This window comes from Passer domesticus, chromosome 16, assembly GCF_036417665.1.
Source record: "Passer domesticus isolate bPasDom1 chromosome 16, bPasDom1.hap1, whole genome shotgun sequence".
NCBI lineage: Eukaryota > Metazoa > Chordata > Aves > Passeriformes > Passeridae > Passer > Passer domesticus.
Window position 1 is genome coordinate 3,590,799 of NC_087489.1, and position 22,020 is coordinate 3,612,818.

Below are 22,020 nucleotides of genomic sequence, written 5' to 3' on the forward strand. Positions count from 1 at the left end.
GCTGGGATGGGTGGGGTGGCCTGGATCTCAGCTCTCCTCACTCTGCCTCTCTCTGAATCTTCCAGTGGAAACCAGAAGCTCCCCACACCCTGATCCTCCCTACCAGGGCCATGCCAGACCTCTTCCAGGTTACCTCCATCCCTCAGGACCAATCACTGCCAGACACAGGCAAACCCCACAGGTCAAACTCATGGACACGTGCAGAAGAGACAAGGAGACACAAAGTTCTGCCTTTTGCCCCCACAGCTCTACCTCCTGCTGATGATCTTCTGATACTCCACACGCATGAGGTACCCACGGATCCTGGCCTGGAGCATTGTCAGGACCTTGGCCAGACGCTCATCTCGCATCTCCTCCAGCAAGCCCAGCAAACCAGCCTTGAAAAACACCTGTGGCCAAGAGAGTGGAGTCACCAGCAGAAGGACAGAGGGCTCAGGGGTAACACAGCCTGCCAGGGAAACATGGAGGTGCCCACACACACGGCACAGGGACCAGACCTGCCCCGAGCACGCCATCCTCCCCAGCAGGGACAAGATGATGTTTGGGTGGGATGATGTCAGGCAGCAGTGACCTGCTCAGAGCTGCTCTTTCTCTTCCCAGCCTACACCTTCCTCTGCCCTCCTGAGTCCCTTCAAGGGCCACACAGACCCTGCAGAGTGCAGGGCTACAGCAGGGCTGGGGCCAGGCAGAGACAGGCACGGAGACTAACAGCAGGGGACACTTCTCCCTCCCAAGGATCAGCTGCCCCCTCTCACCTTGGTGTGGCCAAACTTGTACTGTGCATGGTCCAGTTCCAGGGAGCTCAGCAGCTTCTCTGTGGCCTTCCTGCTGTCCACAAACTTGTCCTCTGGAATGGCTGCTGGATTGAGGATACGGTAGCTGCGGGGCAAAGCAGAGGGAGGCCATGCAAGAGGACTGCAGCACCAGAGCCCCAGGCATGGCAGTGCCCGCTGGAGCCATGGGGCTGCCCCACAGTGTGTGAACCAGCTGCTCCAGGGCACAGGACTGCAGGCACCAGGGAATCCTAGCAGACTTTAGTCCCTGAACATCAGGGAAACTGTGCCAGGAGGCCACTGCCCTCACTAGGCCTGTGCTAAGCAGCATGGATGGAACCCTGAGGTGAGAACCCTAAGGATCCACCCCAAGGGCAGAGAGAAATCTGAGCCAGGATCAGAGAGGCCTGAGCCTTGCCACCTTCCCCCTGCACCAGCACCTCAAACACCCAGATCCCATCCCAAACTCTCCATGTCTGGCACCCCAGAGCCAGCAGCAGAGCCATCCCAAAGTGGACAGGCACTGGGGCCATGTGGGGCTTCAGAGCAGCTCTGCACAAGCTGGGGAGCAGTTGGAGCCAGGACAAGTGTGCCTGCCCTCGAAAGACGTGCTGGGTGAGGAAGAAGAGGGGGTTACCGCTGCTTGAAGTCCGCGTAGAGGATCCTGTTGGGGAAGCCCTTGCGGCAGATGCGGATCCCTTCCAGGACCCCGTTACAGCGCAGCTGGTGCAGCACCAGGAAGGAATCCATGGCTCCTGTGGGGCACGACACACACGGAGCAATGCTCAGCCCAAGAAGACAGAGGAAATGGAGCTGCAGCCCGGGTCTGAACCCTGGGAACACCCCGTGGTTTGAACAGGCTGTCCTGCAGGTGTGTGCTGAGCACCAGTGCTGCAGCCTGTGCCTTGCATGGTGGAACTCAGCCCAGAAGACTCATCCATGCCTGCTGCTATCCAAGTGCCAGGCTGCACAGCCAAAATGGGAGCCTGGCAAAGCTCATTCTCCCCAGCAGAGGAGACTGACCTGGGTCACAGGAGTTTCAATACTGAGATGGGGTCAGGGCTCAGTGGCAGCAGGAAGACGGCTGGGGAGAGGGTGGGTGCAAGAATCCCTCCCAGTTCCCAGATGTGGCTGTCCCCAGGGCACTGCCCCAGCTGTCCCATACCTGGGGTCTTTGTCTCGTTGGGGATGATGCAGCGGACGAAGTGGGGCTGGGTGGAGCGCAGGTTGGTCATCAGCTTGTTGAGATTCTCCTGCAGGACACACAGGGGGTGAGGGAACAGCTCTGCTGCCCTGCTTCTCCTTCTCTCCAGCCCCTTTCCCCCACAGGCAGGGAGGGAGCAGACCCTGAGAGCCCCTTATGGCAGGAGAAAGGGAATTTCCTCCTGCTCTCCTGGCAGTGGACATCCTGGGGCAGGGTCAGTGCCTCCTGCCAGGCTGGGAGACTGTCCCCATGGCAGAGGGGGCTGGGCTGGCAGACAGGCCAAATGGCACTGGCAGGTGTCGCTGTGCTAAGAACTTTGCTGTGCCAGATGCTTCCCAAGTATGTGCAGGTGAAGTTTCGCTGCAGGGGAGAGCCAGTGACACGGGACTGAGCAAATTCCTGGTACAGAGCTCTGTGCTCCACACCCTGCAGTTCCAGGGCTGGTGTCCACACTGGCTGCAGACAGAGAATATTAGGATATGCAGGATTTCCCTGCTCCTCCACAGTGCTTCACCCCGTGACAGAGGGCCCTGCTGTGCCAGGCTGCTCCTCCTTTTCTCTCCAAGGCAGCTCTACCCTTGATGTTTGCAGCTGCCTTCCCCTGCTTGTACAGGCTCAGCCTGTCCAGGACCAGCTCAGGGAAGAGAACACATTCCCACAGCTCCCCATCACCATGGGGCAACTCCTCACCACAGACACCTTTCCCCAAGGCCCGTGACTTGTCCAGAAGGAAGAAAGTCACACTTTTCCCTCAACAGGGGCTCTGCCACAGAACTGCCCTCTGCAAGCACCTTGGCAAAGAATCACAGAATATCCTGAGTTGGAAGGAACCCACAAGGATCACCCAGCCCAGCTCCTGGCCCTGCACAGACACCCCAACAACCCCACCCTGTGCCTGGGAGTGCTGTCCAAATGCTCCTGGAGCTCTGGCAGCCTCGGGGCTGTGACCTTTGCCCTGTCACCACAAGGCTGCCATGGCAGGACACATCCTTCTGAGCTGCCTTCCAGTTGGCTGAGCTCTGGGTTGGACAAGAAACTCCAGTGGTGGGCATGGCATGGAGCTGTGTGACACCCTGAGCTGTAAAATGGGCCAGGTCACCCCCCAGGACAGGGAGCAGCCTGCTCAGAGACCTGCAAGATCCTCCTCCATTGTCTTCTGCCCAAAGGCTGTCCTTCCCGCTGGCAGGAACGAGGAGAGAAGCAGCACAGACTTAAAGTGATGTTCATGTAATTAATTATCTAAACATCACTACAAGTCTTAACTGCCGCTCTCTCAGAGACAGAGGAGCTGCACGAGCCCAGCTCCAAGGGAAGGGAGCTCTGCCAGCCTGGAGCCTCATGTCCTGCCCCAGGAGCACGGGGACAGGGCTGCCACTCTGCCAGGCACAGCCCCCTTGGCCAGGGATGGAGGGAGCTGGGGGCTTTGCTCTGGTGGTGGCCCCTCAGGAGCTCTCATGGCCCCTCAGGCCCCAGGAGGTGCAAGAAGCCCAGAGTCTTGGCAGGGAAGTGGCACTGCCAGTGGGACCCTCAGCACGTTTCCCTCAGGGCCCTGGATGAGGGGCTGGCTCTCACCTTGTGCAGCTGCGACACTGTTTGGAAAGAAGCTGCCTTCTTACGTTTCTCCTTGGTCCCTGGCTTGTGAGGTTCCTCTGTTGGGTTGAAATATTGATTACTTACATCAGCAAAACATCTGCCTGCCTTGAAGAACTCAGGGTACCCTCGAACACCCCTAAAATTCCCACAGCCCTTGCTGTCTCTAAAGCAGAGGTGGTTGTGCCCTGCTGAAAAACAAAGGCACTGACCACCAAAAACACCCAGCAGCCATCTCCCACAGCACCCAGCTCTGGGTGTTGTTCCTCAGCTCCCAGTAGTAAGACACCCCTTCACACTCCTAAATTTACAGGGCCACCACAACAACCCTACAACCCCACACAAGCCCTCAAACCAGCACCCACCTACTAGGATTTTAGTGATCAATGTGGGTTTTCCCTCTGCCTGGGCTGCCAGTGACAGGGATGCTGCACCAACAGCTGGGCATGGAGGAGAGGAGGGGAGAGACTGAGGTAAAAAAGGGGGTGAGGGGGTTCCTCACCTGAAGCAGAGCCCACATAGTTCTCATAGAGGGAGGCAAGGAGCTTGTTCTGGGATTTCTGGAAGACGGACACCACTGTCTCGTTCAGGGGGTCCTTGTTCTTGTCCAGCCAGCCCACGATGTTGTAGGGCACCTGTGCCAGGACAGGAAGGTCAGGCCAGCCCTGTCCCTGCCCGGGGAAGGTGTGGGGGCTGGGAAGAGCTGCCAGGGACCTACCACACCAGCGTAGTGCACCACCTCAAAGTGCGCCTCGTACTTGCGCTTCTTGTCCGGCCGCGGCTTCTGGAAGTTGGGCGACTTCCCGATGTGGTTGTCGTAGAGCTTGGACTTGAAGGTCATGTCAGAGGCTTTGGGGAACATGCACTCCTCTTCCAGGATGGACAGGATTCCCATGGGCTGCAGGGAGAGGGGGGATGAAGAGGACTGAGCTCAGTGCTGCTCCCATCCCAAAACAGGGATGCTGTGTGCCACTGAGCGTGGGCTTGACCTGGGGGATCCCATCCTAATCCAGGGGCAAGACACTGGCCACAGAGCCAAGCTGTCACTGGCATATTCCAGGCTGCACCTGACCTCCACGTGGGACTGGCCAGGCCTGAAAGACATGGGAGTTTGCCCAGGCCCAACAGAATGGTGGAAATATTTTCTACAAACTGCTCTGAATGGTCAAGAGGCACTGATGGGCTGCAAGTGGGTAGGAAAAGGGGGGAAGAGATGACTGCTCTCTGGAGGAAAAGGTTGCACCAGGTTTTGTGGCTCCCAGTGGGTAGAAACAGAATTTCCATGTTTTCATAAAGTCAAAATTTGTGTGGAAAAGGTCTCAAAGAGCTGGAGGCTCTGAGCTGTAAGTGTGGGGGAAAAAAAAGTTGGGTACTTGCCACTGATGAGGGAGGGAAAAATTTAATTTTGGTAGCAGAGCACCTCTCTTTTGCAGCCTTTCCACACAAACCATCCCCCAGCAGTACCATTTTCATGCCCTGCCTCACACTCTACCTTCTCAATCAGGTCAATGCAGGCCTGCAGGTCCAGGCCAAAGTCAATGAAGACCCATTCAATGCCTTCCTTCTTGTATTCCTCCTGCTCCAGGACAAACATGTGGTGGTTGAAGAACTGTTGCAGTTTCTCGTTGGTGAAGTTGATGCACAGCTGCTCGAAGCTGTTGAACTGCAAGAACAAAACAGATCCAAGTCACAAGGAGGAGCTCCAGAAGGGAAGGGATTCACTCTTGTGCTTTGCCTGGTGTGAAGGGTGATCCCTGCCAGGCTCAGCTGTGTGGCTAGCACAGCAGGTAGCCAGCAATCACTAGAGATGTGTCCTCAGCAATGTTAAATCATGCCTTGAGAGCTGCCTGCTTGCTCCAGATACATCAATTCAGACCAGAGCTCCTCATCAAGGCCAGCAGATAGGCAGTACAAAGGCATGAGGAGCCTGCAAGGAGGGTCTGGGAAGGGAAAAAGGAACCAAAATAAAAAATGGCCGCTCCTATGATGATCAGTGCTAACCACACTGGTTTTTCCATCTCTTCCAGTGTCTAATGTGATTTTGCATCTTGGATAGTCTATGATGCTTTAAAGTTAGAACCTCCTGACTGAGAAGTTACTGTTTGGAGGCTTGCTGCACCTTATCAGGTGCTTATCAGGTTTTAGCCTTATTGATCTGGGATTCTCTATGCATTTTCCAGGACTGAGCTGGCCCTACAACACTCCCTGAACCCGCTGCAGGGGCCTGCAGAACTCACATCAAAGATCTCGAAGCCTGCGATGTCCAGCACGCCGATGAAGAACTGCCTGGCCAGCTTGGTGTCCAGGGTCTTGTTGATGCGGGTCACCAGCCACTTGAACATGCGGTCGTAGGTGGCTTTAGCCAGGGCCCCCACGGCGTAGAGCACCTGCCAAGGCACAGCCCAGAGCACTCACTGAGCTTCTCCCTGCTCCTGCAGGAGCCACAGGCTCAGAGACAGCTCCTCCTGGCACACAAAGGATGGACAGACACATCCCAGGGGTTCGTGGTTACAGCACAAGCTCCAAAATTAGTTCTGCATTCCTCACAAGCGTGCTCCTGCCCACCTGGCCCATCTTGCCTCCAAGGTCTTAGGATATAAATTCAGTTTAAAGTGACATTTTCAGAAGCCTTGTGCCTGGCCAGAGCCTACAGCCCACTCTGGACAGGACACCAGCTCCTGAACTGTGCTCAAGGCCTGGCTTGCACTATTCAGGCCAGGTCTGGGTTCCCAGCTAGGGTGTGGCTGCAATCTGACAAGACACATGTTTGGTGCACTTGAGTCTTCTACAAGATCAACTCAGATGAGTGTTTAGATATCCAGAGTTTTCTAATTTTCAGGGCTGAACTCTTCACAGGAGTGTGACTGTCTCTGAAGCAGATCCACAGAACCTGGACCTGCTCTGGCTGGGGTCCAACCCACATTTCAGACACTCTTTGAATCTCCAGCCTTGCTTAATGTGCAAAGCTATCAGCCAGCTCTGCCACCCATTTCCCCTGCTCCTAAAAGCCAAGAACTGTGGATACACCTTCTCCTGCTGCTCTGGAGTCTCCTCCTACACCCAAGCCAGTGAACTGAAGCACCAGTGGCAGCCCAGTGTGAGCAGGGGACAGGTGTCCTGCTGTCCTGCCACTCACCTGCTCCACGTTCTGACCTTTGGTCACGTACTCATTGCCCACTTTCACACGAGGATGGAGCAGCCCCTTGATGAGGTCAGCTGAGCTGATTCCCATGAGATAGGCAGCTTTGTCAGCACCTGGAAGGCAGCACAAAGGCATGAGGAGCCTGCAAGGAGGGTCTGGGAAGGGAAAAAGGAAGCAAAATAAAAAATGGCCGCTCCTATGATGATCAGTGCTAACCACACTGGTTTTTCCACCTCTTCCAGTGTCTAATGTGATTTTCCATCTTGGATAGTCTGTGATGCTTTAAAGATAGAACCTCCTGACTGAGAAGTTACTGTTTGGAGGCTTGCTGCACCTTATCAGGCGCTTATCAGGTTTAGCCTTATTGATCTGGGATTCTCTATGCATTTTCCAGTGGAGGTTTGAATTTCCATGCAGCGAATCTGAAGTGACTGGAAAAGAGGTGACTGTCTTTCAAAAACTCCTGACAACAGGTTGTAGCTAGCAAATCACCTCTGTAGGGCAATCACTGCCATGTCAAAACCTTCATTAATTACCAGGTAGCAGCTAAAGCCTGTGTTGTCACTCCTGAGGCACAGAGAACTTTCCTTTCATGAACGTTAATGTGACAAAGACTGATCCAGGAAGTAATTTTTGCTGGATCCCTCCTGAAACCTTCCAAGTAGGTGCCAGAGCTCCCCCTTCTCACCCTCCCATGTGCTGGAAAGTCACCCTCTCCCTCCAGGTTTGCTCTGCAGCCTGACTATTCTTAGATTTGTGAATTGCACTGGATTTTGCTGAGCAACAAACCAGGAGAAGTGTGAGACAGTGATTGTGTCCTACTCTACCAGCTCCCCAGGAGGCTGTGAGCTGAGCAGGACCTGCTCCCAGCCTGGCTCATCCTCTGTGGATGCCCTGCCTGGAATGCTGTCCAGGGAAGGGCAGGAGGTGAGGAGCAGGAGGAGACTGCACAAGATGAAGCCCAGCAGGGGTGTGACAGCCTGTGATGCTGCTGAGACAAGTCTGATGCAGATGAGACCACCGTGCAGAGGAACCATCCCAAATACTCCTGCTCAAGGCTGAGCCCTTGGTGCACCCCAGCAGGGCTAGGTCAGTGAGGGATCAGGGGATCAGGGGATCCCCACAGGCCAGGCAGGGGAGTTATCCCAGCCCGGGCAGGTCTGCAGCACAGAGCCCCACTCACTTTCAGTGCCATCAGCCTCTGCCTGCTCCTCCCGCTGCTTCTGCTTGAACTTCATGTTCCCAAAGTGCATGATGGCCCCCACTATTTTATAGGAGCCGTATTTCTCATCGCTGCTGAAGCCCAGGATGTCCATGGCGTGCTGAGGAGACACAAAGCAGTCCAGATAGAACAAATTCACCATGCTGAGGGTTGGCTCCTTCTCCCATTGTACTCTCCCTGTCCTGGGGCTGGGCAGGGTGCCCTCTCTGCTGGGCACCTAACCAAGGAATCCTGTTCACGGGGTTTGAATGTGGTTCCAGCTCCCACAAGACCCATTTCAAAGCAAAAGGACTGGCCTAGCATCCACAAGGAAGAGGTTCTCCAAGCTGGGGCTCAGGAGGAGACCTGACTGATCTCTACAGCTCCCTGACAGGACGGGGCAGCCAGGGGGTCAGGCTATGCTCCCAGGGAACAGGGACAGGATGGGAGGGAACAACCTCCAGCTGTGCCAGGGGAGGTTGAGGTTGGATATCAGGAGGAATTTCTTCACAGAAAGAGTTGTCAGGCATTGGCAGGGGCTGCTCAGGGAGGTTTGGAGTTCCCATCCCTGGAGGTGTCCAAGGAAGGGCTGCACATGGCACTCAGTGCTCTGGGCTGGGTGTCAGGATGGGGATAAATCACAGGCTGGACTCAACCATCTTGGGGGTCTTTTCCAAATTTAATCGTTCTGTAATCTTCTTTCTCATGGGCACCATGGGAAGTGCTCATGTGCCTCAGCCCCTTCCTGATGCAGGGAATGGCTCTCCCTTCCCTGCCTGGATGAGGCTGTTGGTGCAGATCTGTCACTCTGTCCCTTCCTGTAGGCTCACAACAGCCACCAATGACCCAGAGGGAATTCCCAACTGATTCAAAGAGGGACACAAGGAAGGCAGGGCACATCCCCAGAGCTGCCCAGAGGAAGGCTGTGCCCTCCCCAGGCCCAGGGCTGTGCACATACATCTGTGGCCATCAGCTCCTCGCCGTCATCCAGGTTGTCCACTGTTGTCACCCCCTGGGAGCAGAAGTGGTAGTCGTAGGGGTTGAGGGACAGCAGCAGCATATCTGCAGGGGGATGACACACAGAGGGTGAGGCCAGCCTGGCAGGGACATCCCTGGGCAGAGGGACAGCCCTGCACACAGATGGAGCAGGAAGGCTTCCCCAGCCTCAGCAGCTGGGGGAGGAACAGCCTCTTCCAGCACAGGCAGGTCCACACATGGGTCCACCTCTTCTGTGCTTGCCTCCAGCTTGCTATCTTGGGACACGGCCTGGCTGCAGACTGATTTAGAAGTGGCCACCATGCCCTTGTGACTCCAGATAAGATTACTGCTCCCTCAGACCTGCCTAATAAGGTGCTGCTCAGCACCAAGCTCAGGAGCCCGCAGCCAAGAGCTGACCACCCCAGGGGCTGTGCCAGCCATCCTTCTGCGTGGGGAAAGGCTTCCTGAGTGTGACGTGGCACCAGGAGGCTGCTCAGAGCTGCCCCAGCACAGGCTCAGATCAGGTGGGGCTGTCCTTGGGATCACATCTACAGCAGTGCCCAGAGAGAGCTGGGCAGCTGTGCCCAAGCTCACCTGAGACAGGTCACCTCACTTGCTGAGGAGGCTGCAAAACACTCCCTCTATCCCAAAATGAGTAAATCTGCAGCCTGCACATGCTGAGGTCAGGGCTGTACCCACCACCCCACGAGGACTCTGTGCAAGGCAGCTTTGCAGAGCACATTCCCACCTTGCAGACAGACCCTGTGTGACCTCTGCTCCTACACAGTGGCACAAAGGGCTTGAGTCTGGCCTCTCAGCCTGTGAGGGTAATGGAGGCTGGGCTAATGACCTCCTGAAATCCCTTCCACCCTGAATTCCACCAATGCCATGATCCTGCACAGCTAGCAAACCATTCAAGGGCAGAACCTGCATGGTGAGCTGGCTCTGCTCATTCCTGGGGACCCCAAAGCTGACAACAGAGATCTCTGGGGCTGTTTTCAGGCCATCCTGCTCTGTGCTGCATCTTTGGCTGCCTTACCTTGCAGCTCTGGTTTCTTCCCAGACAGGATCTGGTAGAAGATGTGGTAGCTTCGCTCTTTGGGTTGCTGGAAAATCACTCTGGATTTTTCCAGAAGATCTAGAATGAAGTAGGGCAGAGGGGTCAGAGCAGGGCTTGGCCCTTCCCAGAGCTGAGCACAAATGGTGAGATGAATTCCCTCCCCAGGGCAGCTACTCACAGATGTCAATGTCTGCAGAGGCCAATTTCCCTGAGGGGCCAAAGTGGATCCGGATGAACTTGCCCTGAAAACACCCACAGGAGGTAAGTGCTGGGCTTGCCTACAGAGCTCCAGCTCCCAACAGCCCCCAGAAACTGAATTAATTTCCCGCTTCTTGAGCTTCTGCTGATGCCAGGCAACTTACTGAACTCTGTAAAGGGGTGAAGTTCTCTGGTTTGTAATGTGAAGAAGCTCAAAGAGCATTGCCCAAGGGTTTGAATACCAGGCAGGCAGAAATCTCCCTGACAGCAGATAAACCCCTGTCCTCAGGTCTATTCTTACCACTGCCCATTTCTGCAGGGCCCTGTGGCACGGAGCCTGCCTGCAGCCCCTGCTCCGTGCTGGGCTCAGGGTCTCCCCCAGCAGTGCCTCCCTCCCCTCCAGGCACAGCAGCTCTGCAGCCCCAGCAGAGCCAGCCTGGGCTTAGCAAAACCAGTGCTGTGTCACTGTCATATCTTCTGAAAAATCCCTTCGCCAGGGTTTCTTCTCCTGGGAAGCTGAGAAGCCTCAGAGAAAAATGAAAACAATAATTATCTGATCGCTTCTCCTGTTTTTGCTGCTTTGGAATATGGTCTGGAGATTGTTTATCCAGCTGGTCATTGTTTGATAGGTTTCGTGTGAATTGTTTTTACTTAATGACCAATCACCATCCAGCTGTGTCGGCACTCTGGAAGGAGCCACGGGTTTTCATTACCATTCTTGTTAAGCCTTCTGTTCTCTATTCTCTAATATAGTTTTAGTATAGCATTCTTTAATATAATATCATATCATAATATAATAAATTAACCTTCTAAGAACATGGAGTCAGATTCAATCATTCCTCCTTTGTCCTGGGGACCCCAGAAACTACCACAGTGCTACTCCCTGGAAGGGACACACATATCTGTCCCAGAGCACTCCAGGCTGTGCTCGCTGTCCCTCTCAGCTTTGGTCCTGCCAGGGATGTCTCTCCAGCCACAGGCTGTGACACCAGGGCCATTCGTGCTGGCCACCATTTGCTGCACTGATGTAAGCAGAAAAAACGTGGCTCTGGCAGTCCAGTGCCACTGGGAAGCAGATCCATCTCCCTGCCACCAGTGCACAAGCCCAAAGTGCCACCCACAGTGCATGCAGCCCACAGAAGAGCCACAGCTCCCTGTCCCCGCGAGGCACTCACAAAACGGGAGGAGTTGTCGTTTCTTATGGTTTTGGCATTGCCAAAAGCCTCCATGGCTGGGTTAGCCTCGATGATTTGATCCTCGAGGGTGCCCTGGAGAACAAAACCAAAGGGTGTGTCACACAGCCAGAGGGGATCTGTCACCAGGAGCAGGAGCAGTGCCAGGGCTCAGCTGGACCTGCTGCTCCCCAGGCCATGCAGATTGCTCATCAGCACAGCTGGGGTTTGCAGCAGTGCCCTCTGTGGCCTTCTCCTCACCTAACCTGGAGCCCCAGGCTGCTGTCCCCTCTGCACACAGCAGTCCTTGCCCCCTTTCTCAGGAGCTTACACTATGCACACCAAGAGCAAGCTCGTGTTGTCACAACAGGCTGAATCATTTCAGGCTCTCTGATGTCAGGCATTTCCTCTTCCACAAACCAAAGTCTAGGACAGCTCACATCAACAGCACACTGTGAAACAAGGTCCCTTCACCAACAACATGCTCTGCAGGGTCCCACAGTGATGGGAATACACCAAAAGTCCCAGCTGCATGATCTGCTGGGAATAGTGGGGCTCTCCTGAGCAAGCCCTAAGATGATTCCTCTCCTAACCTTGTTTTCTCCCATGTGTGTTTCTCTGTTCAAAGATAAAGAGACAGCCTCTGCCTAATGCAGGTAAGGCAGGACAAGGATTTGAGGAGAGGAGCAAGAGACTGGTGCTACACCACATGAGGGACAGTGGGTTTGACACCTGCTACAGAGTTTGGTGACACAGACACCTTCAGGACTTTTCATGAGAGCTTTGCCCATGCTCTGACACATTACAATCCACAGGGCTTTCCTCAGGTGGGGAACATCAGCTCTGGGCTCTGCCCACCCAGAGCCACACTCTATTCCAATGCTGGAACCACAACTCCCCACCTCTGCAGTTCCAGCTGTGTGAAGGGCAAAAGAGACAAGGAGCAGCTGTGGATCCCACAGTTACCAACACACCATCACCTGAGCAGCCCTGGAGCTCTTATCTCTGCATTCAGCCTGGCCTAAAAATACCTGGCCTGGGCAGCCCCCAGAGGCACAGGTTCAGCCCCTGAGCTGTCTCACCCTGTATGTCCAAGTGGCCACTGTGTGATGAAAAACATCCCCAGCCAAGGCTGTGCACCACCTGAAGGCTCAGAGAAACCAAGGACGTGTGACTGAGCCCTTGGGAGCCCCAGGGGCTGAACCTTTGCTGGGTTTCCTTGGAGCAAACACCTCAGAAATGTCCCCCAGGCAAGGACTGAAGTGCTGGGCAGTGCCAGTCCAGGGCTTGGCAGAGGGTGGCAAGCCTGGGCACCAGCAGGGCACTGGTCTGCAGCACAGGGCTGCCTGTGGCAGAGGGTCTGCTCCTGCCCCTCAGCTGGGCCTTGAGGCTGAGGAGGATCTTCAGGGTGTGAAGGCTTCACCTCACCTTTGGAGGAGCCCACACCATTCCCAGGCAAAGACTGGACAGAAATGAACGTTTCTACCCAGAGTAATTATCCCTTGAAGGAGAGGCTGGAGTCAGAAAGGCAGAAAGAGATGAAAGAGCAAAGCTTCCAGCTGTGGGAAGGAGGCAGATACAGAGCCAAGAGAACTAAACACTGCCCAGGTGCTGCTCCCAAACTTAAGGAGGGGGCCCCAGATGTCACCCCTTCATAGATCTGTGGTGCAGCAGAACCCTGTCCTCAGCATCAAAGAGCTCACAACACTTACCCCAGTTTTAGTGGCAAGAGCTGCCTAGAGAAAGGAGAAAAAATTATCTTTAGAAATCCAGGAAAGCCAGGCAAGAACCACAAGAAGCATGGTCAGAAAAGCAGGGCATGACCATTTAGTGCCAAAAAAAAAGTCCAAGAGAAAAAAAACTCGGAGGATTAAACTTTATAGGAGAGGCCAAAAAGTTGTTAAATAGATTAGCTCAAGAAAATAAAGAAATGCGTCAAAAAGCAAGAACAGTTAAATTCAAACTTGAAGAAGAGGAAAGAAAATAATGCTGAAGTATTGCTTGTCTGATACCTAAAGCAGCCAGTTTGCTTCCACGAGGGGAAAGCAGGCTGGAGCCTCAAAGTATCCAGAAGAAATAAGCAATTGCAAGGGCAGCTCAAAAATAACCAGCACCAAAGAAAAGCAAGATTCAAAACAACAGCAAGAAAAGCACAAGGTAGAAAAGGGTCAAAATCAACAAAAGGAGGGGGGAAAAAGGAGAAAATACTGAAAAGCAAGGCTTAAAAGAGGCAAGGTGGGAAATGGAAGGTTTACTTCATCCCTTTAATGTTCCTTAAGAGGATCACTGGGGTATTGAAAGAGGAAGAGAAGAGAAAGAGAACAACTAAAGTACATCTTCCAGGCTGCATGGATTTAGCAGCCAGATTTTAAAAAAAAAAAAAAAATTCCATTTCCCCTTGAGCAGAATAATTTCAAGCCTTGCTTGTTCAAAAGTCAGGGAAAAGCCAAGCCCTGGGTGGGTCAGACCAAAACACGTTTCCAAACGCAAAAAGTTGGGGAAGAAAAAGTAAGAAGAAAGGGGAAGGTGGGGCAAAAAACAATTAAAAAACCAAAAAAAAAAAAAAAAAAAAAAAAAAAGGAAAGAAAGGAAGAAAACAAGAACTTGTTTGAAAAGAAGCTCTTACTAATTTTTTGCCCGGCGTGTCGCCCAAGGCTGCGACAATGGCAAAGTACTGAATGACCCGCTTGGTGTTTACAGTCTTACCAGCACCAGATTCTCCGCTTAGAGCAACAGAAACACACAGATCAGGGCATGAGGCAAAGAACAGGCACAACCACCCCAGAAAAGCAAAGCCTCGCAGGACGGGGCTGCTCTCACTCACCCCCAGCCCGGGGGTCGTGCCCGTGTTCGGGGCAGGCCGTGTGCCCCGCTGCCGGCCGGGCCGGGCCGGGCCGGGCCCGCGGGGCTGCAGCTGCCCGGGCCCGGCCCGGGGCTGGCAGGGCACCGGGGGGCTGCGGCCCCGCTGAGCTCATGCCTATAGTTAGTGCCGCTGTGCCATTGTAATCCCAGAGCACAAAGAGCCGGGGGGAGCCGCCACCGGACACGCGCCAAGCATCCCTCCGCAGCCCCTGCCTTTCCTAATTAGGCCATGGCCGAGGCTAAAAATGTCCGTGGCTCCTGGCAGCGGCGAGGGGTCCTTTAGAGTCCTTTATATAGCCCTTATCTGTATGTCACTTGAAATCAACCTGGCCTCCACCCTCCCACAGCACCCTTCTCCCCCTCCGGCCAGCATCTCCCTCCGGCCTTGGCCTCCATCTCCCTCCGGCCTTGGCCTCCATCTCTGCTTTCCCCGGCTCCCCGGAGGGTGCGGGTGCCCGGGGCGCCCCTCGGCAGCGCCCGCAGCTGTCGGGGTGCGGGGGAGCCCGGCTTTGTCACCTGGCACGGTGGCGGCAAGGGCGACAGCTGCGGGATGGGGAGGGGACGCTGCCGGGGGGGCTGCTCCGGGCACGGGGTGCCCGTGCAAGGGGACAGCACGGCGGGTGTCTGCTCACGGAGGGGCACTTACGTGATGAGCATGGACTGGTTTTCACGGTCTGCAAGAGAAGGAGGCGGCGTTAGGGCAGTGCTGCCCACCGCGCCCGGGCCCCAGCAGCCCGGGCCCCCCGGGTCGGGTCCCCGGGCAGCGCTTACTGCGGAGCATGTCGTTGTAGGCGTTGTCGGCGATGGAGTAGATGTGCGGGGGTGCCTCCGAGCGCCGCTTGCCCTTGTAGGCTGCCACCACGGGCGCCGTGTACACCGGCAGCCACTTGTAGGGGTTGATGGTGACACAGAAGAGCCCCGAGTAGGTCTGCAGGGGGAAAACGGGTAGATGAGGGATGTCCCAATGCCCCCTCAGATCCCCTACCCCACGGGTGCCGTGGGCTTACGTAGATCATCCAGTGGGAGTAGCGGCGCTTGAGGTTGTAGAGCACAGAGGCCTCGTTGAGGTGTGTCAGCATGGCCATGTCCTCAATCATGTCGAACTTGGGGGGGTTCATGGGCTGCACCTCGTCCTCCTTCACCACCCGTGTCTGTCAGAGGAGGGGGACAGTCAGAGGGACCCCAGTCCTCACCGAGCACCCTCTGCCCCCAAACCTGCCAGGTGGGAGACACCCTGACAGTCCCGTGCTGGGGACAGCTTGGCCATGTGCCTGCTGTCATCCTGGCAGGGCTGCCCAACATTCTGGGGTGACAGGCCCGGGGCAGCCCCAGCAGCGCCCAGCCACAAAGCCCAGCTGGGACAAGCACACCCAGCTTGCTCCCTCCTCAGGGTTGAGCCTGAGCTCAGGTTGTTGCTGAGCCTGACAGAGGGGTCCAAGTTATTCCCCCAAAATGTGCTTGGCACCCCCACCCTGTGTTCTCCTTCCCAGCCTAAAAGCCCGTGCCAGTCCTGTCTTTTGCTCCAAAGACATCCCTGGTTATTTGGGCAAACAGCTGAAGCCTGTACCCCATCACTTAAAATTGGATTTATTTAATCCCACGAGACCAAGCACGGGGAAAATATCACGTTACGTATCTGGCCCGGATGGAGAAGCTGGATTTAGCAAATGGTCCTGTTAATAAAGACTAAATGAAATCTTTCAGAGGTTTATCTGTTTTATGGGTGAAGATGAAGCGCGTGGTGTTAAAAGGCGCCAGGTGTTAAAAGCAGGAGAGTACACAGAAGGATAAGGGAGGGCTTTATATCTCGACTTTCTGCTGGAAATGCTTATCCAGGGAAAGCTGATATAGTTTCTGATTTTGTAAACCCATGACAAATCATTTAAAAGACAGTTTCAAGAGGAAACCGCAAATAGGGTTTGGAAACTGCTCTGTTCTCAGAATTGGAAGCTGTTCTATATATCAGAAGAAACTTCTAAAATTTGTAACGCCTCTATGACAAATTTTACTTTTGAGAGGGCAAATCTCTTTACTTGCTTTCCAAAATTCAGACAAAAATCTTTTCAAAGCCTTGACACTTTTCAAAGACAATTACATATCTCTTTTTTCACATTTAGCAGCACAAACCGTTCTTAGTGCTATTCTGACTAGAGAAGAAACAGAAATAATAAAGTCTATCATCTAATGCTGGGTGAGGTCCTTGTTCTTTTCCCCAGTTTCATACCAGTGTGCTCTGCAGTGAAATTGCAGGGTCATGAAACTTGCACAGTGAAGAAAGGAATATTAATTAAGCTCATTTGCAGCTAATTGCACTGGATATTATCTTGACAAATACCAGCTGGTCCTTGCTTGCTTTGCCGCGGAAAGCTGGCGCCTCTCCTCCCAACAGCTCACCCCACTGCAGATCTGGGCTAAAAGGAGCAGGAATTGGCCAACTGGCCCCTTACCTGTTGTTTCAGGCTCCGGGATGAGCCGGCCACTGGTTCAGCATCACAAAGGGCTGTGCTGGGGGTGCTCCCCCACGCAGGAGCTGTGCTGGGCCAGCCCCACCGTGCCCTCGGTGTGTCCCGCAGGACACCCACAGGGCTGTGACAGCAACCCCTCGGTGGGAGATGCTGAACTGGTGCCACCCTTGGCAAGGAACTGGCCTACGTGTGCTGACACCGCCGTGTGTGTCCCCCCGGGGCACGACTGATCAGCGGGACAGGGTTATCAGCAAGAGCTCACGGCTTCGGACGTGATCCTGTCACACGGATCCCCCCTCCACACACACTTGTTCTCTCTTGGAAAAGGAAAGGTATTTGCTTACTTCCTTATCTTTGGTTTCCACAGTGACTTTGCCACCAGAGCTTTCTTTTATTTCCACTTCGATATAGGCTTCTTTCTCATCTGGGATCCAAGCTCGCTTCTTTCCTGCAGGAGACATGGGGAAAGGAAAGGAAAAGAGACAGATTGTAATATAGGACACCACATGAAATTGTCAACTGAAAGCCACTTAAATGCAGTTTGATAATGTGGAAGGACAGTGATTATTCCTTCCTATGCTCTTGGTCATAGCAGCTGGGATTTCTTTGCCTTCTTCCTGTTTGGCAGCTTTTTACTTTGGTGGGGTCAGCTTCTATCCTGACAGAAATCTGGTGCTTCATGTGTGCCTGCACTCAGACTGTCATTAGAAGAGGACAGTGTGAGGAAGCAAAACTCTTCTCTTCTGCCAAACTGCAAGGAGCAAGTTGGGCCCTGCATCCTGAGCGGGGCAAGCCATGGAAGAGCAGGGTGGCTGGGACAGAGGGGACACCTCCAAAATGAAAGAGCTGCAGAAGGCTTTGACACCAGTCTCCCAGCCCTTCTGCCCCTCAGGGTTGGGGGAGATGAAGGACCACCTGTACCCACACCTCAGCAAACCAGGGGAAAGTCAAAAACCTGCTTTTCTCACTTGTGAGATCTTCCTGCCCTCCAGGGTGCTGGGGGAGTTCTGCAGTGCCTGTGATACCTTGAGAAGCAGCACAGGGAGAGGGGCAGGGAGGACTCCAGAGAGATCCAGAGGGGCAGAGGGGCAGGCTGGGGGACACAGCCAGGCTGTGCTGGGGGACACAGCCGGGTGTGCTGGGCTCGGGGACACAGCCCGGTGTGCCCGGGGCTCTTACCATCGAATGGGATGGTCTGAAGCTTCAGCTGCTCCGTGTAGCTTTTCCGCAGGTACGGGGCAGCCTCCCCAAACTCGCTCATGTCCAGCAGAGACATCTTGTCTATCTGAGAGAGACTTGGCAGCAGCAAAGGAAGAGTGAAAGACACCTGAGTCCTGAAAGGAGGGAAGGAGAAGGGGTCAGTGCATGGGGAAAGCGCCTGCCACTGGGTTGAGAACCACTAGTGACACGGTCACCAAACAAGCTTTTGATTTTAGGGAGTGAGAGAAGACAGTGACAATGCTAGCTGATAAAAATTATATTAATGAGACAATTACTGAACACTTTCCCTTCTGATGCTGTCATCCCCCCACTGTAAGTCCCAGCTGGGTGAGCCAGAATGACTTTGGTGTCAAAACCCACATTCCCACTTTAGGTGAGATTGTCAATAACACCCTTTCCTTGATAAGCTCAGCTAAAACCCATCCCAGCTCTACAGACCCGCTGGAGCCCTGGTGCCCTGCACAAAGACCCAGGGCTGTCCTGCTGAGCGATACTGCAGCAAGATAAAAGCAAGGCTGGATGTGTTATCCCTGGGAAGACCCTTCTACAAGGCTGGTGTGGCAGCTGCTTGGAAAAGCAGTTTTATGACTGAGCTTCTTAATATCCATCTAATGCAGTGCCACCCTGCAGAGCTCCGGAACGCCGCAGCCATCACGGATGGAGCCACAAACTTGGCAAAACACACGGTCCTCAGCAAAAATGCTCATGATCCAGGTCTGTCCCACCCTCCCCTGTGCCAGCAGAGCCAGCCCCTGTCCCCTGGGATCAGCCACCCTGCAGGGGTGAAGCAGGTTAGTACAGGGGACACGCGTGCACACAGCCATGCTCTGTATTACTGACCTTGGTGCTAGGACTGAGTGGCTCTGTGCACGCTGCAAAGCCCCTTTTTATTGTGTCTGTCAAGGTCAGAGTGGGAAAAGATATGTCAGAAATTCCCATGTGTCATGTCCACACAGCTCCATTGGTGCTGCTCTCCCACTGCCCGGACAGACACAAAAGGCAAACTTCACTTTTATCTCTCTGCAAATGCAGCCTGGTTATTTTTATTCCTGTATTGTCAGGCGAGTACAAAGGCAGAGTGAGAGAGTGCAGCTTGGGAAGGCAGCACAGCTCTCCCAGCCTGCTCTGCCTGCTCTAGTGGGGAGCTGAGCAATGAGAGCTCTGCCAGTTCCTCCTGCACCTGAGCACTTGCTCCTGCCTCCCACCATGCCAGGAGAGCTGCTCCTTGGTGGGATGTGTGTGGCTGCTGGCTTTTCCAGCTGGAACATCCCAACTTCTCACTCAGCTCTGGTTTAGCTTCTCCCAGACAGACTGTCTGGAAGAGGAAGGACCCTGGGGCTTGATCCTCCAGGTTCTGCTCCCTGAACTCCTCACCTTGGCATGGGAGCTTGTTTTGTGGCTAGGCCAAGTTCATAATCTCTCAACAGAGAGGTTGCTGGGTTTCCTGCACACCATTTTACCCAGACAGCACCCAAAGGTGCTGTGTACAACGTGGTGATGGCAGCCTGGAGCACAGCTCCATCCTGGCAGCACCATGGGCTGCCCAAGATGGGAGCAGGACACCCTGAGGCCATGCCAGCTCAAGGAAAAGCCATTTAGCTGCTCGCATCCAAAAAGTGCAAGGAGGTTTCTACCCTGGGGAACCAGGACCTCTGGCTGCAGGGTTTGATATTCCCCATTCAGCACCTCTCACACCCCAGAGTGAATTAGGGCTGCTGTAGCCTCTGACAGTGGGGGAAACTGAGGCAGGGAGTGGTTAAGGATCAGCTGTGCAGTGCTGTGCCCAGGCTGGATGTGGCACAGGCTCTGTCACAGCCAGAATAGCAGCACCAGGAGCTGCTTTGGGCATGTGGCTTCAGCCTGGGCACACAGCCGAGGCTGCAGAGAGATTTTTGCAGCCCCAGCACGTGCCCTGAATCCGAGCCCCAGCCATAGTCAGTCTTTCCATCCAGCACACAGGTTTGCTGCTACACCCCCCAGTCTGGGTTCCCAGTGCCATCATCTCTGCTCTGCCCCACAGAAAGGTCCCTGCCCTCCCACCCTGCTTTGGAGAGAAGTCTGGGAGATTCATGGGGTGCAGGAGTGTGGGAAATAGTAAAGGTAAGATTTTCAGAAAGCTGGAAAAGCAGGCTTTAGAAACAGAAAGAACAGAGAATCAGCTACAGCTGTAAAGTCTGAGGATAGAAAAACTTACAATAGTATAGCAAGTAAGGACATGAAACAACAGTTTGAGGAAACCTGCAAAGACAGAGGAGAACTGCAGAGCCATCCCCTGTGGGCTGAGCCCCAGCAGGAGGATGGCTGGGCTCAGGGATGGTTGATGTTGCCTTCACTGGCAGCAATGTCAGAGCTTTGCACGGTGCCAGACTGCCCCAAGAACTGAAATGCTCCCGTGGAGGGGAATCTGGAGCACAGACAAGGACTTTGGGTACAGCAGGATAAAAGGGTGCAGGGCCCCATCCCCATGTCCCACGTGGGCACTCCTCAGCAAGTTGGTGGTCAGGAGTGCAGGTCCTCCTCTGGATTTGTGAGCAGCTGGTGCAGAGCTGGACTCCACCAACACATCTGCTGCCACCCCCCAGGGGAGACCATGGGGACACCAGTCCTGAGGTCCCTCTTGACCATGGCATGCTCATCTTACCAAGATGGCAGAGTTCCAGTGTCCTGAAGAGCCACAGGCTCTGGGGGACCACAGAGCCCTCTGAGGTTACCCTGGTGGTCTTCTGCCTTTGCCCTGGGCTCAGAGTCAGGTTTCCACCCACGCCCTGGAGGGACCCGAGGCTTTGGTGGGTCCTGTGCCAAGTACCTTTGCCACAAGCGCCCCGGCAGTGGGATGAGCCCTTGGCCCAGACCCACCAGCTGGCCCAACCTCACACATTCTTCTCAGGGCATGTACTCGCCCCACACTCTGCTCACCCCCTCCCCTGCCTTATCTTTAAAGCGATTTTATTTTTGGAGATTCCTCCTGCAGTTCCTTCTGTTCGCCCTGGTTCCTCTCCCTCTTTGAAGAGGTTCCAGCAGGGTCCATCAAAGGCCAAGCAGAGCTGCAGCGGGGAAATGTGAATTGGTCACTCCAGCAGCTGCTGAAGGGTTCTTCTGCCAGGTTTGGGTGGGTTTGGCGCTGGTGTTTGTGATGTGGTTTTTCTGGATGGTGGGAAGCTCATCCTCGTATGGCTGGCAAGGCCTGAGCTGTGCCATGCTCAGGCAGGTGGGACAGGGCAGTGGGATCCTATGGACCTCCCACAAAATCCCATGGGCACACCGAGGAGCTCATGGCTTCAGCCTGGGCAGAGGGGAGTTTTCTCTAGGTGGCTCTTGCCCAGAGTGAACAGTGTGCCCAAATGATTCCCCAGCCTGCACGCCCACCCCCAGCAGTGAGATCATCTCCCCTGACCACTGAGACACCTCTGCTCTTCCCCCGGGCTCTGTGCTTGGTGTTGGTGCCCCATGATATGATGGAAAAGGAGGGGGCTGGACAAGCCTCTCCCATGGGACAGGACACCACCAGCACCAGAGAGCAGAGCTGCCCCTTCAGTGAATGTTTTGTGGTCAGACCAGCTCCTGCCCAGCCCTGGAGAGCCAGGAGGGTGCCAGGGGCTCAGCCACCCTCTCCAGAGAAATCCTCTGGCTGCTCCCTGACCCCCAGGAGGAATGTTTCCCATTAGCAGGCTCTGATAAGTGGCAGGAAGGAGAATTACTCTCCGTGTCGGGCAGCTCGCTAGAGGTTTCCACACTTAACATATCCCCACTATCAGCTCCTGAAATGCACTGGAGGGGGGTGCAAAGGCGGCTGATTAGATAAAGACAATCTGCAGAGGGGCTATTTCAGGCATATTTCCATGGAGTGGGAATGTCTGCTTGCAGGAGGTGACAGGCCAGTGCTGCCAGACCGGTCACATCCCTCCAGCTCAGCCTGCCCGTGCAAAGCCCCCTCCAAAGCAAATCCCTGAGCCCCCAGCCCTGTCCCAGCAGGGTGACAGAGACAGCAGCCACCAGCCCAGCACAGCCCCCTCGAAGTGAGCAGGAGATGGGGCAGCAGCAATGCTGCTGCTGCCATCCCAAAGGTAAGGTGCTCCTGTGGGGTTTAGGATGGGGTTGGCATGGGATCCCCTCATCTCCCAGCTCTTCCCACCATGGTACTGCCTGGATGTCCC

At 54.7% G+C, this 22,020-nt stretch overlaps 1 protein-coding gene across 1 annotated transcript in view; it reads right to left on the bottom strand.

Annotated features, from left to right (window-relative positions):
- The window catches only part of MYH7B (myosin heavy chain 7B), a 29,900-nt gene extending 11,780 nt beyond the window's left edge, over nucleotides 1-18,120 (bottom strand). Inside the window, exons 1-22 of the mRNA XM_064391941.1 lie at nucleotides 17,825-18,120; nucleotides 16,990-17,093; nucleotides 15,188-15,331; nucleotides 14,952-15,108; nucleotides 14,827-14,854; nucleotides 13,945-14,041; nucleotides 13,031-13,054; nucleotides 11,322-11,414; nucleotides 10,127-10,190; nucleotides 9,928-10,026; nucleotides 8,869-8,972; nucleotides 7,893-8,031; nucleotides 6,704-6,822; nucleotides 5,805-5,954; nucleotides 5,060-5,230; nucleotides 4,286-4,465; nucleotides 4,070-4,202; nucleotides 3,550-3,626; nucleotides 1,939-2,026; nucleotides 1,411-1,528; nucleotides 756-879; nucleotides 253-389 (exon numbers count right to left, since the gene is read on the bottom strand). Coding sequence (XP_064248011.1) covers nucleotides 253-389; nucleotides 756-879; nucleotides 1,411-1,528; nucleotides 1,939-2,026; nucleotides 3,550-3,626; nucleotides 4,070-4,202; nucleotides 4,286-4,465; nucleotides 5,060-5,230; nucleotides 5,805-5,954; nucleotides 6,704-6,822; nucleotides 7,893-8,031; nucleotides 8,869-8,972; nucleotides 9,928-10,026; nucleotides 10,127-10,190; nucleotides 11,322-11,414; nucleotides 13,031-13,054; nucleotides 13,945-14,041; nucleotides 14,827-14,854; nucleotides 14,952-15,108; nucleotides 15,188-15,331; nucleotides 16,990-17,093; nucleotides 17,825-17,921 — 2,447 coding nt within the window. The 5' untranslated portion in view covers nucleotides 17,922-18,120. The remainder of the gene's footprint in view (nucleotides 1-252; nucleotides 390-755; nucleotides 880-1,410; nucleotides 1,529-1,938; nucleotides 2,027-3,549; nucleotides 3,627-4,069; nucleotides 4,203-4,285; nucleotides 4,466-5,059; nucleotides 5,231-5,804; nucleotides 5,955-6,703; nucleotides 6,823-7,892; nucleotides 8,032-8,868; nucleotides 8,973-9,927; nucleotides 10,027-10,126; nucleotides 10,191-11,321; nucleotides 11,415-13,030; nucleotides 13,055-13,944; nucleotides 14,042-14,826; nucleotides 14,855-14,951; nucleotides 15,109-15,187; nucleotides 15,332-16,989; nucleotides 17,094-17,824) is intronic.
- Between the last annotated feature and the right edge of the window lie 3,900 nt (nucleotides 18,121-22,020).